Below are 15,711 nucleotides of genomic sequence, written 5' to 3'. Positions count from 1 at the left end.
GATTTCCAATTTAATTCATTCATTCATTTAATTTATATAGAAATTTACATTATTTCGTTTCAATTGTCTATATAGAGTCGTAACTCTATAATCAAATCCAAATTCTACCCAATATTACATATGTCGTTTGCAACAATGAAAAAAGAAAAAATTATCCTAATATTAATAAATATAATTCTTACTTCCATTTCAGGCGATCCGTTTCTCTCTTCTATTGTATCCATGGTGTTTATCATTAATGTCGTATAATATGAACGTAAAATATAATCCTACATAAAAATTAACAATAATATAGTTGACTTATTCCGAAATCGTGTCTTCTTTTAATTATTCTTTACTTAACAACTGAGTGCATGGGTGTGTAAGATATTTTTTAATAAAGAGTGATGTTAAAGATGTCTAGTGTCTACCTATGCACCCAGTTGTGAAGTAAAGAATATTAACATAATTTATCTATTTTGTCACTACCTATCAAAAAACGAAACAATTTCTTATTATCTATTGCCGTCATGGGTAAATGCTGCTCCGAGAGCCGCATTCGGCTCTTTTTGAGTTATGTGTGGCTCTTGCTGAAAGTGTTAATTTCTGTTTTTTATTATTGTTTTTACAATATTATTTTCATAATTTTGTGAAAATATGTTTGTTAAAAAAATTCAATATTTGTTTTATATTATATTTATATTATATAATAAAATCGCGCGTTTTATTATACTATCCGCTACAACAGTACAGAACTGCGGCTCCCATGCATTTTGCTAAACCTACATTTTGGCTTCCACTATACCCTTGCTTGCCCACCCTGATCTATAATATACAACAGTTTGCAATAGGAAAAAAAAAGAAGAGTGTGAGTGATTAATTAAAATATCGGGTTGTAATAATAATTTATTCCCAGTTCTTAAGAACATCAGGAACAGTTGACTTTTTATTGTTGAAGTTTAACCAAAGTAAATCATTTATAAACGGTTTTATACACACGATTAGCGTGTAAGATTGTTAGTATTTTTAAATAAGTTTTTTACATTTCCAAAGTGTCATCGACCCCTTAAACTTTTATCTACCCCCGTACTTATTCTCTTGGGAAACCCTGCCATAAACAAAGCATTAATGTGTAATGATAATTTATAAAAGTTATAAATATTAAAACTATTCTTACTTAAGACAAGTATGAATCATATTTAAATTTATGGCTTGTAAAAATTATTAAACTGTTAACAATATAAGGTGTAAATTTCGGAATTATTTCAAAACGTAAACTATTCAATGAAACACAAGCTGTTTAATGGAGTACACTTTTAAATAAATAACAGACGATTGTAAATATTAATAAAAAGATTACAGTGTTGTTATATAAAAATGCATTTAGTTCGTAACTGCATTCTTAAAACACATAATAACAGATTTCTGTATGATCTGTATGAATTTAATGGAACTATAGACATTGAACCAATTGCTTGATTATACACTTTACAGATTAATTAAAATATATTTTATTAACCCCCTACGGTAGTATAAATAATATTGGTCCCTATTCTTACAAAATGTGTTTTTTTTGTGATAAAGCTTTCGAAAAATTTTATTTGTTGTATTCCTTGTATGTATTTAAATTAATTTTATATACTATACCAAAAAATGCATAATATATATATTAATACAATGAAAACATTTATTATTATTATTTATGTAAGTAAGTGAAAACAATAAGTAAACATTTTTTTCATTTTTTATGTATAGAAGTAAAAAATATTAGATATGAAATTCATCTATTTTTATTTTATGATTTAATATGAATTGCCATGTTTGAAAACATAGTTATTTGTATTTACGTGTTCAAAAATATTCTAAAATAATATGAAAGATATTACTACGTAGCATGATTTGAATCTTTAGAAAAATTTAGCGAAAATATAAAGTAAGTTCATTCTGTGGTTCTAGTGACTTCGTCTATTAACATTTCCACTTACATAAAACTTTTAATTTTACATTTACATGAAACACATAAATTTATTTCAATTATAAAAAATTGTTTTAGCAGAAACCCTAAACAATTATAAAACTATTTTCAATTATTATAAACTTTTTATAAAAAATTATTAAATATTCACAATAATAGTATTATACTATGCAGTATTATATTTTCCTGTATTACATAAAGTAAAATTTAATTTTCGGACAAAAGAAAATAAATATTAAAATCTACTCGAAATGAAATAATTGCTGCATTACTTGCATGATTTATATAACATTCACGATTTCATTTAACACAGATTTAAAATACGATATGAAAACGATTAATTTTTTAAATGCCTTAAAGAAGAATTTTTTTATAAATTAAAATGCCTTTAAAAGAATTCTCTTTATAAATTAAAATGCCTTAAAGAGAATTTTCGTTATAAACTAAAATGCCTTAAAAAGAATTATCTTTATAAATTAAAATGCCTTAAAGAGAATTTTCGTTATAAACTAAAATGCTTTAAAGAGAATTTTGTTTATAAATTAAAATGCCTTAAAGAAGAATTTTCTTTATAAATTAAAATGCCTTAAAAAGAATTTTCTTTATAAATTAAAATGCCTTAAAGAGAATTCTCTTTATAAATTAAAATGCCTTAAAGAGAATTTTCGTTATAAACTAAAATGCCTTAAAGAGAATTTTCTTTATAAATTAAAATGCCTTAAAGAGAATTTTCTTTATAAATTAAAATGCCTTAAAAAGAATTATCTTTATAAATTAAAATGCCTTAAAGAAAATTCTCTTTATAAACTAAGATGCCTTAAAAAAGTTTTCTTTATAAATTTAAATGCCTTAAAGAGAATTCTCTTTATAAATTAAAATGCCTTAAAGAGAATTTTCGTTATGAACTAAAATGCTTTAAAGAGAATTCTCTTTATAAACTAAAATGCCTTAAAAAGAATTTTCTTTATAAATTAAAATGCCTTAAAGAGAATTCTCTTTATAAACTAAAATGCCTTAAAGACAATTTTCTTTATAAATTAAAATGCCTTAAAGAAAATTCTCTTTATAAACTAAAATGCCTTAAAAATAATTTTCTTTATAAATTAAAATGCCTTAAAGAGAATGTTCTTTATAAACTAAAATGCCTATAAAAAGAATTTCCTTTATAAATTAAAATGCCTTAAAGAGAATTTTCGTTATAAACTAAAATGCCTTAAAGAGAATTTTCTTTATAAACTAAAATGCCTTAAAAAGAATTATCTTTATAAATTAAAATGCCTTAAAGAAAATTCTCTTTATAAACTATGATGCCTTAAAAAAGTTTTCTTTATAAATTTAAATGCCTTAAAGAGAATTCTCTTTATAAATTAAAATGCCTTAAAGAGAATTTTCGTTATGAACTAAAATGCTTTAAAGAGAATTCTCTTTATAAACTAAAATGCCTTAAAAACAATTTTCTTTATAAATTAAAATGCCTTAAAGAGAATTCTCTTTATAAACTAAAATGCCTTAAAGACAATTTTCTTTATAAATTAAAATGCCTTAAAGAAAATTCTCTTTATAAACTAAAATGCCTTAAAAATAATTTTCTTTATAAATTAAAATGCCTTAAAGAGAATGTTCTTTATAAACTAAAATGCTATAAAAAGAATTTCCTTTATAAATTAAAATGCCTTAAAGAGAATTTTCGTTATAAACTAAAATGCCTTAAAGAGAATTTTCTTTATAAACTAAAATGCCTTAAAAAGAATTATCTTTATAAATTAAAATGCCTTAAAGAAAATTCTCTTTATAAACTAAAATGCCTTAAAAAGAATTATCTTTATAAATTAAAATGCTTTAAAGAGAATTTCTCTTTATAAATTAAAATGCCTTAAAAAGAGTTTTCTTTATAAATTTTAATGCCTTAAAGAGAATTCTCTTTATAAACTAAAATGCCTTATAGAGAATTTTCTTTATGAATTAAAATGCCTTAAAGAGAATTCTCTTTATAAATTAAATGCCTTAAAAAGAATTCTCTTTATAAACTAAAATGCCTTAAAAAAATTATCTTTATAAATTAAAATGCCTTAAAAAGAATTCTCTTTATAAACTAAAATGCCTTAAAGAGAATTTTCTTTATAAATTAAAATGCCTTAAAAAGAATTTTCTTTATAAATTAAAATGCCTTAAAAAAAATTTTCGTTATAAACTAAAATGCTTTAAAGAGTATTTTGTTAATAAATTAAAATTTTTTAAAGAGAATTTTCTTTATAAATTAAAATGCCTTAAAAAGAATTTTCTTTATAAATTAAAATGCCTTAAAGAAAATTTTCGTTATAAACTAAAATGCTTTAAAGAGAATTTTGTTTATAAATTAAAATGCCTTAAAGAGAATTTTCTTTATAAATTAAAATGCCTTAAAAAGAATTATCTTTATAAATTAAAATGCCTTAAAGAGAATTTTCTTTATAAATTAAAATGCCTTAAAAAGAATTTTCTTTATAAATTAAAATGCCTTAAAGAGAATTCTCTTTATAAACTAAAATGCCTTAAAAAGAATTTTCTTTATAAATTAAAATGCCTTAAAGAGAATTTTCTTTATAAACTAAAATGCCTTAAAAAGAATTTTCTTTATAAATTAAAATGCCTTAAAGAATGTCTTTATAAATAAATCTTAAAAGATTTCTTTATAAATTAAAATGCCTTAAAGAGAATTTTCTTTATAAATTAAAATGCCTTAAAAAGAATTATCTTTATAAATTAAAATGCCTTAAAGAGAATTTTCTTTATAAACTAAAATGCCTTAAAGAGAATTTTCTTTATAAACTAAAATGCCTTAAAAAGAATTTTCTTTATAAACTAAAATGCCTTAAAGAGAATTTTTTTATAAGATTGAAATACTTTAAAGAGACTTTTTTTAATATTTCGAAACAATTTCTTAGTTTAGTGATATCTTTGTTGTTATGAAAATAAAACTGACCTGATTATGACCGGAAATGTTGAAATTCTTCTAAAATTTGAATAAATAAATATGGGATAAATTAACAGAAGTATTTATAATACTTTAACGTAATAATACAATCCTTTGTCTTTATACCTTGTCTGATATTTACAGACGAAGTTGCTAATATGTCATTGTTCTTTCGAAACGTATAGTTTTAATTATAATTATTATTATTAAATAAAAGATCTTATGACGTATTTTTGACGTGTTACAACAATCTACATCTACTTATTAATAAAATCTAATATTGTAGTTGAGAGTAATTGCTTAAAATTCGATTGATACGAACATAACCTCGGGTTTCAATTTCCTTTTCAAGATTGAGGTGCACTTTCAATACGTATGCATATCACCTTAGATAATAACCAACAAACCTACAGAAATGTTATATATGTAAGTAATAATACGTACGTATGCAGCAAGTTTATTAGAAAATGTTATAAGTATACAATATCCACATTTAGGTTGTAGAAAAGTCACGTGGAACTTGTCAGCCAGAGTTTGACCACTCTTAATCATTGCAGGTTTAAAATATCATAGTTTGAGTTTTTAATTACTTTAAATGTGACTGCAACCTGATTTATAAAAGGAAAAATGATGTGCAAGTTTACTGAGTATGAACTTTTCTCTTGTCTCTTCATTGTTTTGGAGAAAAAATGTACATAATCTGCACTCTGGAGTGATTTGGTAATCTAGGGTGAATGCTAATTACCAGATAAGGTTGCGATGTTCGCTGCATATCTTTCATGGACTGGAGGCCATGTCTATGAATTCTAAAAGTCTTTGCTTTTTTCCAGCTGATTACTTAAACTGGGTGATGGTGTGCGTTTATGAATTCAACTGTAATACTCGACATATTCTGATATATTCCACTGATCATTTTGTTTGCTGAGGCGCGAATTGAAAAAAATCGTTTTATTTCATGAATTTGTTTATCTCACTAGGCAAGTTTTCTTTTTGTCGTCGAGATGTATTTTTCTAAACTTCAAAGAAAGTTGTAAAATTACATTTAATTTCTAAATTAGTTACTCATTTTTATAATACAAAACTTTTACTAACAACAAAATAAAAATAAAAATATTTATTAATCAAAAATTTCTTGTGGAGTTTCGTGATTATTCGGTGGAATACCGACGTACCACTTATTTGATTAACTTGTTTTGATATAAGAGAATGTACAGTATACCTCGATTTAAGTGCTTAAATCGAGGTATACTGTACATTTTTATATTTTTTATCGACTCGAATAATAGCCGAAGCTTTTACGATTTTCTTTTTAATTACTTTATGTTCCATTTTTATCGTCTATGCATGGTGCTGTTGTGGATGATACATTTAACAATATTTAATAGCGTTTTACAAACATAACAGTATTATGTAATCCGCAATAGTAAGGTTTCACAGCAAAAGAATATAAAAGACCATATCACGGAATCAATACCATTGCGATCTGGTATTGCAGAATAATTCGGGAGTGAACTGTTACTTTATTTACAGCAAAAGACAATCCAACTTATGAACAGTATATTAAACAATCTTCTTCACTACTGTAATAGATACGATTAAAAATGACGCTGTTAGTACCCACAGCGGCTGTACACATATTTGTAGTCAATAAAAGTAGTTCGATACAGGATACGTGTAGTATGTAATTTAAATACCATTTAATTTTAAGCTATAAATAAATAATGAGAAGTGCTGTTTACCAAGATTTTATTGTCTGAGTGATGTATATTTTATGGTAACTAAGAATTACACAATTAAAGATATATCATATCGATAAAGTAAATATTAATTGTAATGCTGTATGTACAGTACGTTCTTTTAAATGTATATATTCTAATCGGATTGGATAGATAAACATCATTTGTGTTTCAAAAATAAGGGGTAGTAAATAGTTCCTTAATGGAATGGAATTCTACCTCGCAATCAGATGTTAGAAACGTAAATAGCATTCGGGATGCTAATCATGGTTAGCCTGTTAATCAGGCACGAACCTGCAACCATTATCCAACCGGCCTGTACTGGACTAAAAAAAAATAGTATGGTAATTCAGAAAGAAAATGGAGTCTAAATGCTTGTATCGCTTTTTCAGGCCAATCTTTCCCGTAGCAGACATGTTATGTGGGATTGTGGTGTATCCTTGCAAATACATTTCGGTTAGCAAACGTAAGCGAAGAGTTTTGTTCGTTTATTCAGTATTCATTTAGATAATATTCGTTGCTCATTTTTGTATTGTAATTGATAGTAAACTTTCTGGATTCTTTAATTACAATGTAAATTTCTTTCGATGCAATCTAAAAAACAGAATATTACCTATTCTGTTTTTTACGTTGCGTCTACGTATCAATGCCCTCTTTGTCCAGATCACGTATTTGACCGCGTCACCCGCAAATGTTAAGTATTTTGTACTGGAAACAATATATGTCCGAAAAATTCCTATCAAAATATTTAGTTGGTTGGTTGGTTCACTTTTTTTGACACAAGAACCATACAGGCGACACTGCATTGTGGCAAATGGTAAAATTAGACAAAACTGAATATATATATCATATAAAATATTAATAAAAAAAAAAAAACATAAATCAGTACGAATAAACAAAACAACAAAATAAATAAAAGTAAATAATAAATAAATTATTAAATTTGTTTATAAATATTTGTGACTTTCAGAAAGTTTAATAATTTATCAAGGTTTGTCTTGGCCCAGAATCTTTTTAAAACTTGCATTTTCAAAATTCTGTCTACGAATCCTCTCAGAAGCAATGCAGTTGCACGGTATGCGTTTAACACTTACAGTACAGTTGCAGTATTGGCATACTGGCTGGTCATTACCCTTCAAAAGTTATTGATGAGTGCACCGAGTATGCTCAATTCTCAAACGAGTAAGGATAACCACGGATCTCCCGTCATACTGTTTATTATGTGTTCAATTTTCTATCATATGTTTGATCTCACAAAGTTTATTCTAGATTTGTGCGTTTCACACAATTTGCCATCTCTCTGCTAGTCGTTTTTTATCGACTAGCTTCAAGTCATTTTATTCAAAAAACATTGAATTATGAGAAAGACTTGCTGCGTCAGCTTCTTCATTTCCTCTTATACCTACATGGCCTAAGGCCCAACAAAATTTTATAGAGATTCGTCGCAAGAAGAAGGCAAAGCAGATTATAAATTCTAATCAATATAGAGTTAGAACTAGGTTCAGATGAGATCAAAGCCTGAAGTGCACTAACTGAGTCAGTGTAAATCACGCAGCAACGATGATCTTTCCTCTTTATATATTTTAGGGCTAAATAAATAGCCTGCAACTCGGCAGTAAAGATGGAAGAATTCGGTGCTATTTGTTCAGCCACGATTTTATCCTGGCAAACAAAGGCTAAGTCAACATAGTTATCCGATTTAGATCCATCAGTGTATATAGGGATTAAATTCCTGTCACGATGTTGGAAGTTCTGCAAAGTTTTGGCTATATGCATAATCTGGCGTGGTATCTTTGGGAAACTGCTTTAAGCTTAAGTGAACATTTATCGCTGGGGTTGACCAAGGTGAAATACTATTAACCTCAACCTGTAAGATGTTGCTTGTGTCCAGGTCAATCGTGCTGCTTACATTCTCCATTCACATGTCGAATGTAGAGACACTACTCTTCCAAGCTGCAAATAATCTCTTCAATCTCATGTGTTCGTCGAACCGATCTTAACGGACGTAGAAAGAGATGCAATAAGATGCTACTTGCAAAATAAGGATTTCGAGGAGACATGGGGCCCTATTCTGGTCATCGTCTCTCGTCTCTCGTCTTTCCCAAGCCGGTCGCTGATTGGCTAATCGTTTGTTTACGTCTCGAGAGATCGTCGCGTCTCTCTAAACGCGATTCTGGACAACTTTTTCTCTCTTCGCTTCTCTCTTTTATCAGAGACGAGCGGATAGCTGTCTTTCAGCCGGTCTTTTGTCTTTCGCCTGGATTTCGTTATATCCAATATGGACGACTCCATGGTACTCGTGCTATATGATCGTATCACAAAACGTTCCCTATCTCGAGAAAGAGTATTTCGCGATAGAGATAACGCTTTTGATTTAGATGATGATGAATTTCGTTCAAGAATTTGTCTAACGAAAAAAGCTACCGTGTGGCTGTGCAACGAATTGCGGGATGATTTAATCCGGAGAAAGTCACGGACCGTAATTCCACCAGAAGTTCAGTTATTGATAACTTTACAATTTTTTGCTTCTGGTGGATTTCAAAGAAATGTCGGTGATCACTGCCAACTTAAAGTTCCCCAGTCGACAGTGTCCCGAATTACGCCGTCTGTAGTCATCAGTATCATCCGCCGATTGGGATATAAAATTTCTTTTCCTCGGAGTAGAGAACAACAATTGGATGTGTCGTCTGGATTTTTTATCATCAGTCAAATGCCAGGAGTTGTGGGTGAGTAAATTGTTTTTATTTGTTCATTAGAATATAATATAGTATGTAATTACTTTTATTTTTTTTAAATAGCTGTTACAATTTATAATTTTAAAAGTAGTGAATAAAATGATAAAGTTTCTTATTTAATTATATGATGATTTTTACTATTTCTTTACTTATTGCAGGAGCTATTGATTGCACTCATATTGCAATCAAGGCACCTCCAGCTTCCAAATATAATGAGGAGTCATTTATCAATAGAAAAGGATTTCATTCTATTAATGTTCAAGTTGTAAGTATTTATACAAATTAACCATCTAACTATAAATAAAATTAATGTCTTTAATAAAGTGGTATCTTTAAATTTATATGTCAAATCACTCATTTCACTATCAATATTACTTGAATACAAGATATTACAATTGAATAATAGTTGTTTACAAAACTAAAATTATGCTTTTAGGTGTGTGATTCTCAGTTGAGAATTTTGAATATTAACTCATTGTATCCGGGGCGCACGCATGATGCTTTTATCTGGCGAAATTCCACTTTACGAGAACATTTTGAAGATAGAGTAATAGATATACGTACTTAACACCTTACACTTGCCGAGAAAAATATATTTATTTGCAACAAAAACGCAAACGTTTTCAGCCTGATTCACAGGCCATCTTCAGGCTTGGAATACATTTGAAATTAAAATTCCATCCATGGAATACAAAAATTCAAATTCAAAATTAAATATGGTACAATCAAAATAAAATATTGAATAACTAACATAAAGCAAAAAATAACAAAAAATATATAAAAATGTAACAAATGAATACGTAAGCATTAATAAATGCAAATTTCTAAGACATACAATAAAACCACTATATTGATTGGTTAGAGCCCTTATTAAACTTCTTAACCATAAACTTCCATGCAGAGGGAAGACTATCTGCGTCCCTCGCATTAAGACAGCCTTCTTGTAATCTACTTCTAAAAATCTGCAACTTTTCCGCTGTCAAGGCTAATGATGGAGACGATAAAGGATTTATGATGGCCGCCTGATTCCATTTGACCGTAGCTCCTGGCGCTTGCGCCATTTGGGACAAAACTGTTGCATTAGACCCCTTTCTGATATCATAACCATGCTCCTTGATTCTAATTCCTAAACTTCTAGTGGTTACTCCGATGTAATCTTTTTTAACGCCCAATTGCATGTTTTCATACGGAATTTTATAAACTCCTGCTTTCTCTTCTGCCTTTATAACATCTTTATCATTCCTGAGGATTTTGTATAAATTAGGGGCCCTTTTTATAAGCATCCTCGAACTTTTTCTGTGTGCTATTTCTTTCATGACTGTATTCATACTTTCATTATATGTAAACTTTACAAACTTATTGGGAGCATTCTTAAAACATCTTTTCTTGATGTTGTTTTCATATTTCTTAATTATTCCTAGAATTGTACTTTTTTGGTAACCTAGGGTCCTGGCTACACTTATTATTCTATTTATTTCTTTCGTCCTGTCTTGTACTCTTTCGCAATACAAAAAGGCTCTTCTTATTAAAGCTCTGAAAGCTGCAATTTTATATTTATACGGATCCTTGGATTGGGAGGGAATATACAATGGGCTGTGGGATGGTTTAATAAAAACACTAGTGGACAAGTGGCCTTTTTTGAATGTGATATCGATGTCGAGAAAATGCAGATTCAAGGAACTTTTCTGCTCCAATCTTAAAGTAAGGCCATCATTGTTATCATTGATCTTATCTAAAAAATCTTTAATTCTGCTGTTACTTCTCCATAATATAAGCAGGTCATCAACGTATCTGCTGAAATACACGATATCATCCTTAAAACCATGAAAAATTCTTTTTTCCAGCCTCCTAACTACCAATTCGCATAGGATCCCTGAGAGTGAGCTTCCCATAGGGACCCCTCTTCTCTGTCTGTAGACCTGTCCATTAAACACGAAACAAGACTCCCGGCAGACCAAACTAGTTAAACTCTCTACTTCTTCTGTATAACTAAGCAATTCCGAGTTATTGCTGTATAAGAAATCCAATAGTGCCTCCTCGCACGATTCTATCCTTACTGACGGATACATGCTCTCATAGTCGAAAACCGTTGCAACTTCATCCTCCATTAATGCTATACTTTGCAGATCCTTAACCACCTTCATAGGATCACGGGCAACAAGAGTATCCGTGTCTAGTTGCAAGGATAAGTATTCATGCAATTTCTTTTCTAACACAAATGTGGGACCCCTGCACTTCTCTACAACAGGTCTTATTTCTTTACCGGTTTTATGCACCTTCGCGAAAGCAAATAATCTAGGTGTTCCTGGCCTAGGGTTCCTGCATTTCTTGAGAAAAGGCAAAACTTTGGAAAGCTTAGAGACCTCCAGTTTCCTGACCCTTCTATCCAAGCTTCCAATAAGATTGCTGTTGATCTTTTCACACTCCGTCTTTTCGATGTAATCCATTAGTGCTTCGTTATATGTACGCCTTTTCATGATGACTAGTTGTTTACTTTTGTCAGCCCTAGTCAAGACCAAATCATTATGTTTTAACCAATTCTTCGTGAGCCGGATGTCACTACTCCTAAAATCCTGCTTACGGCCCCTCTGCCTGTTGTTGAGGACTGCTTTCCATCTGAAGTACTCTTTCTCTAAATCGTCTAGCCCAACAATGCCTCTTTCAATTTCCTGTACTGAGGTTTCCCAATTCATAGCCTCCACAGGTACAAAATTTGGGCCTTTTATTAGAAGCTTCTTAATTCTTCCTGGTACCTCAATTTGGTCCCACGCGCAGAAAGTAATAAGATTTTTCTTTGTATTTCTAACCTTTTGTTTACGTATAATCCATTTTAACTTCTTTACATAATTACTAATAGAATTCTTCTGGACTGCTTCAGCTAGATCGACCACTCAGTTTTAGTCATCATGAAAAGGCGTACGTATAACGAAGCACTAATGGATTACATCGAAAAGACGGAGTGTGAAAAGATCAACAGCAATCTTATTGGAAGCTTGGATAGAAGGGTCAGGAAACTGGAGGTCTCTAAGCTTTCCAAAGTTTTGCCTTTTCTCAAGAAATGCAGGAACCCTAGGCCAGGAACACCTAGATTATTTGCTTTCGCGAAGGTGCATAAAACCGGTAAAGAAATAAGACCTGTTGTAGAGAAGTGCAGGGGTCCCACATTTGTGTTAGAAAAGAAATTGCATGAATACTTATCCTTGCAACTAGACACGGATACTCTTGTTGCCCGTGATCCTATGAAGGTGGTTAAGGATCTGCAAAGTATAGCATTAATGGAGGATGAAGTTGCAACGGTTTTCGACTATGAGAGCATGTATCCGTCAGTAAGGATAGAATCGTGCGAGGAGGCACTATTGGATTTCTTATACAGCAATAACTCGGAATTGCTTAGTTATACAGAAGAAGTAGAGAGTTTAACTAGTTTGGTCTGCCGGGAGTCTTGTTTCGTGTTTAATGGACAGGTCTACAGACAGAGAAGAGGGGTCCCTATGGGAAGCTCACTCTCAGGGATCCTATGCGAATTGGTAGTTAGGAGGCTGGAAAAAAGAATTTTTCATGGTTTTAAGGATGATATCGTGTATTTCAGCAGATACGTTGATGACCTGCTTATATTATGGAGAAGTAACAGCAGAATTAAAGATTTTTTAGATAAGATCAATGATAACAATGATGGCCTTACTTTAAGATTGGAGCAGAAAAGTTCCTTGAATCTGCATTTTCTCGACATCGATATCACATTCAAAAAAGGCCACTTGTCCACTAGTGTTTTTATTAAACCATCCCACAGCCCATTGTATATTCCCTCCCAATCCAAGGATCCGTATAAATATAAAATTGCAGCTTTCAGAGCTTTAATAAGAAGAGCCTTTTTGTATTGCGAAAGAGTACAAGACAGGACGAAAGAAATAAATAGAATAATAAGTGTAGCCAGGACCCTAGGTTACCAAAAAAGTACAATTCTAGGAATAATTAAGAAATATGAAAACAACATCAAGAAAAGATGTTTTAAGAATGCTCCCAATAAGTTTGTAAAGTTTACATATAATGAAAGTATGAATACAGTCATGAAAGAAATAGCACACAGAAAAAGTTCGAGGATGCTTATAAAAAGGGCCCCTAATTTATACAAAATCCTCAGGAATGATAAAGATGTTATAAAGGCAGAAGAGAAAGCAGGAGTTTATAAAATTCCGTATGAAAACATGCAATTGGGCGTTAAAAAAGATTACATCGGAGTAACCACTAGAAGTTTAGGAATTAGAATCAAGGAGCATGGTTATGATATCAGAAAGGGGTCTAATGCAACAGTTTTGTCCCAAATGGCGCAAGCGCCAGGAGCTACGGTCAAATGGAATCAGGCGGCCATCATAAATCCTTTATCGTCTCCATCATTAGCCTTGACAGCGGAAAAGTTGCAGATTTTTAGAAGTAGATTACAAGAAGGCTGTCTTAATGCGAGGGACGCAGATAGTCTTCCCTCTGCATGGAAGTTTATGGTTAAGAAGTTTAATAAGGGCTCTAACCAATCAATATAGTGGTTTTATTGTATGTCTTAGAAATTTGCATTTATTAATGCTTACGTATTCATTTGTTACATTTTTATATATTTTTTGTTATTTTTTGCTTTATGTTAGTTATTCAATATTTTATTTTGATTGTACCTTATTTAATTTTGAATTTGAATTTTTGTATTCCATGGATGGAATTTTAATTTCAAATGTATTCCAAGCCTGAAGATGGCCTGTGAATCAGGCTGAAAACGTTTGCGTTTTTGTTGCAAATAAATATATTTTTCTCGGCAAGTGTAAGGTGTTAAGTACGTATATCTATTACTCTATCTTGCAAAATGTTCTCGTAAGTGGAAATTTTGCACAGAGTAATAGGAAGAGGATTATGGTTGCTTGGTAAGCATATATTTCACAGACATATTGTCTTTTGAAGTATTTCGGTGTCATGTAATACCAAACTAAAACAAAAATGTAAAGACATTATTTTCTTATTAATTTGGTATGAAAAAGTAAACACCATTCTCTAAATTATGTTTACAGGAGACAGTGCTTATCCTTTACAAACATGGCTGCTTACACCTGTAGGTAATCCATCAACAGCTGCAGAATTAAATTACAATGCAGCTCACAAAAAAGCCAGAAACACCATTGAAAGATGTTTTGGTGTTTTAAAGCAGAGGTAAGAGAAATTCTTACATTTTTCTTACTAACAACTTACTAATTTTACAAAATTAAATATTAAAATTATAATTTATAATTATTAGATTCAGATGCCTTGACTTGAAGTCAGCTGGAGGATTACAATATGTTCTAGAAAAATCAGCAAAAATAGTGATGGCTTGTGCTATTTTACATAACATTTGTGTAGCATTTAACATTCCTACAGAAGAAATTTGTGGAAATGATGATGATGATGATGATGGTAGCATAAATGAAATGGAACATTCTGCAAATCAGAATGCTGTGAATGTCAGGCAACAGTTAATATTACAGAGATTCTGTTAAAATAAACATGAATGAAAACAGTGAATTAATTTTGTTTCCAGTCTTTATTCTTTAGAGACTAAATAAATAAGTAAACACACTAGTTATTATTTAGAAATTTTTATTTATTATTTATTTCATTTCTAAGTACATTATGAAATAAAAAAAGAGACAAAACTGTTTAAATTGGCTAGCAGACGAACACATCACGCAAACTGAAAAAAGAAGACACACATGTTAATATAAAAATATTGTTTACCCAATAAATTTTTAAAAAGTATTAAAATGTTAAACAATTATATAAAATAAATACCCTTTACAGAGTTTGCAAGATTTCTTTGAGAATCATATTTTTCTCTTCCATTATATTATTTTGTCGTTTTATTAGTTTATTATTTTCTGCTAGGTTTTCATCTATAGATAAAAGCCTACATAAAAAAATGTATTGATATATAATATATATATATATATATATATATACACATAAATGACTAGATACTTTTAATGAAACTAGACAAAGCATTTAATCAGAGAGAAATGTTTTAATATTTTTATCTAACTATATTAATATTTTAATCAATGAAGTCAACCTCAAAGTAAAATAAATTCCAAAAAGATTATAAGGTTTACCTTGTTAATAATGAATTTTGATTAGATACAGATTGCTCTATAAATGAAGTTACAGTATCTTCATTTGAAGATCGGTGACGACGACGACATCCAGAATCTGGCATTACAACGGGAAGATTAAAACATTTAATTTTAAAACTAAATAAACTTGAAGTCAAGAAATATAATTACTTGACACAATAAATAACTTACTTTCAGATTCAAGATC

General features: G+C 29.9%; 3 protein-coding genes across 3 annotated transcripts; 2 read left to right on the top strand and 1 right to left on the bottom strand.

Moving 5' to 3' along the window:
• The first annotated feature begins 8,921 nt into the window (after positions 1-8,921).
• On the top strand, positions 8,922-9,664 carry LOC136989259 (putative nuclease HARBI1). Its single transcript, XM_067287389.1, has 2 exons — positions 8,922-9,369; positions 9,537-9,664. The coding sequence occupies exons 1-2, from the start codon at positions 8,922-8,924 to the stop codon at positions 9,662-9,664; spliced, it is 576 nt and encodes a 191-aa protein (XP_067143490.1).
• On the bottom strand, positions 9,661-12,071 carry LOC136989253 (uncharacterized). The gene is made up of 2 exons (XM_067287377.1): positions 10,731-12,071; positions 9,661-9,672 (listed from the first exon to the last, which is right to left on the bottom strand). The coding sequence occupies exons 1-2, from the start codon at positions 12,069-12,071 to the stop codon at positions 9,661-9,663; spliced, it is 1,353 nt and encodes a 450-aa protein (XP_067143478.1).
• A 213-nt stretch (positions 12,072-12,284) lies between these two features.
• On the top strand, positions 12,285-14,894 carry LOC136989246 (uncharacterized). Its single transcript, XM_067287362.1, has 3 exons — positions 12,285-13,431; positions 14,430-14,568; positions 14,654-14,894. The coding sequence occupies exons 1-3, from the start codon at positions 12,285-12,287 to the stop codon at positions 14,892-14,894; spliced, it is 1,527 nt and encodes a 508-aa protein (XP_067143463.1).
• The last annotated feature ends 817 nt before the right edge of the window (positions 14,895-15,711 follow it).

The sequence above is a fragment of the Centruroides vittatus genome, unplaced genomic scaffold (genome assembly GCF_030686945.1).
Source record: "Centruroides vittatus isolate TY-2023 unplaced genomic scaffold, ASM3068694v2 contig_1290, whole genome shotgun sequence".
Lineage (NCBI taxonomy): Eukaryota > Metazoa > Arthropoda > Arachnida > Scorpiones > Buthidae > Centruroides > Centruroides vittatus.
The sequence above is the reverse complement of the archived record's forward strand: the minus strand, read 5'-3'. Positions and strand labels throughout refer to the sequence as shown.

Bases quoted from the DNA above. Each gene is read 5' to 3' on its own strand.
- LOC136989259 (XM_067287389.1), top strand. From the start codon at position 8,922: ATGGACGACTCCATGGTACTCGTGCTATATGATCGTATCACAAAACGT. The intron at 9,370-9,536 runs GTGAGTAAATTG...TACTTATTGCAG, and splicing joins TCAAATGCCAGGAGTTGTGG to GAGCTATTGATTGCACTCAT.
- LOC136989253 (XM_067287377.1), bottom strand. From the start codon at position 12,071: ATGAATTGGGAAACCTCAGTACAGGAAATTGAAAGAGGCATTGTTGGG.
- LOC136989246 (XM_067287362.1), top strand. From the start codon at position 12,285: ATGAAAAGGCGTACGTATAACGAAGCACTAATGGATTACATCGAAAAG. The intron at 13,432-14,429 runs GTATGAATACAG...TTATGTTTACAG, and splicing joins AAAGTTTACATATAATGAAA to GAGACAGTGCTTATCCTTTA. The intron at 14,569-14,653 runs GTAAGAGAAATT...TATAATTATTAG, and splicing joins TTTGGTGTTTTAAAGCAGAG to ATTCAGATGCCTTGACTTGA.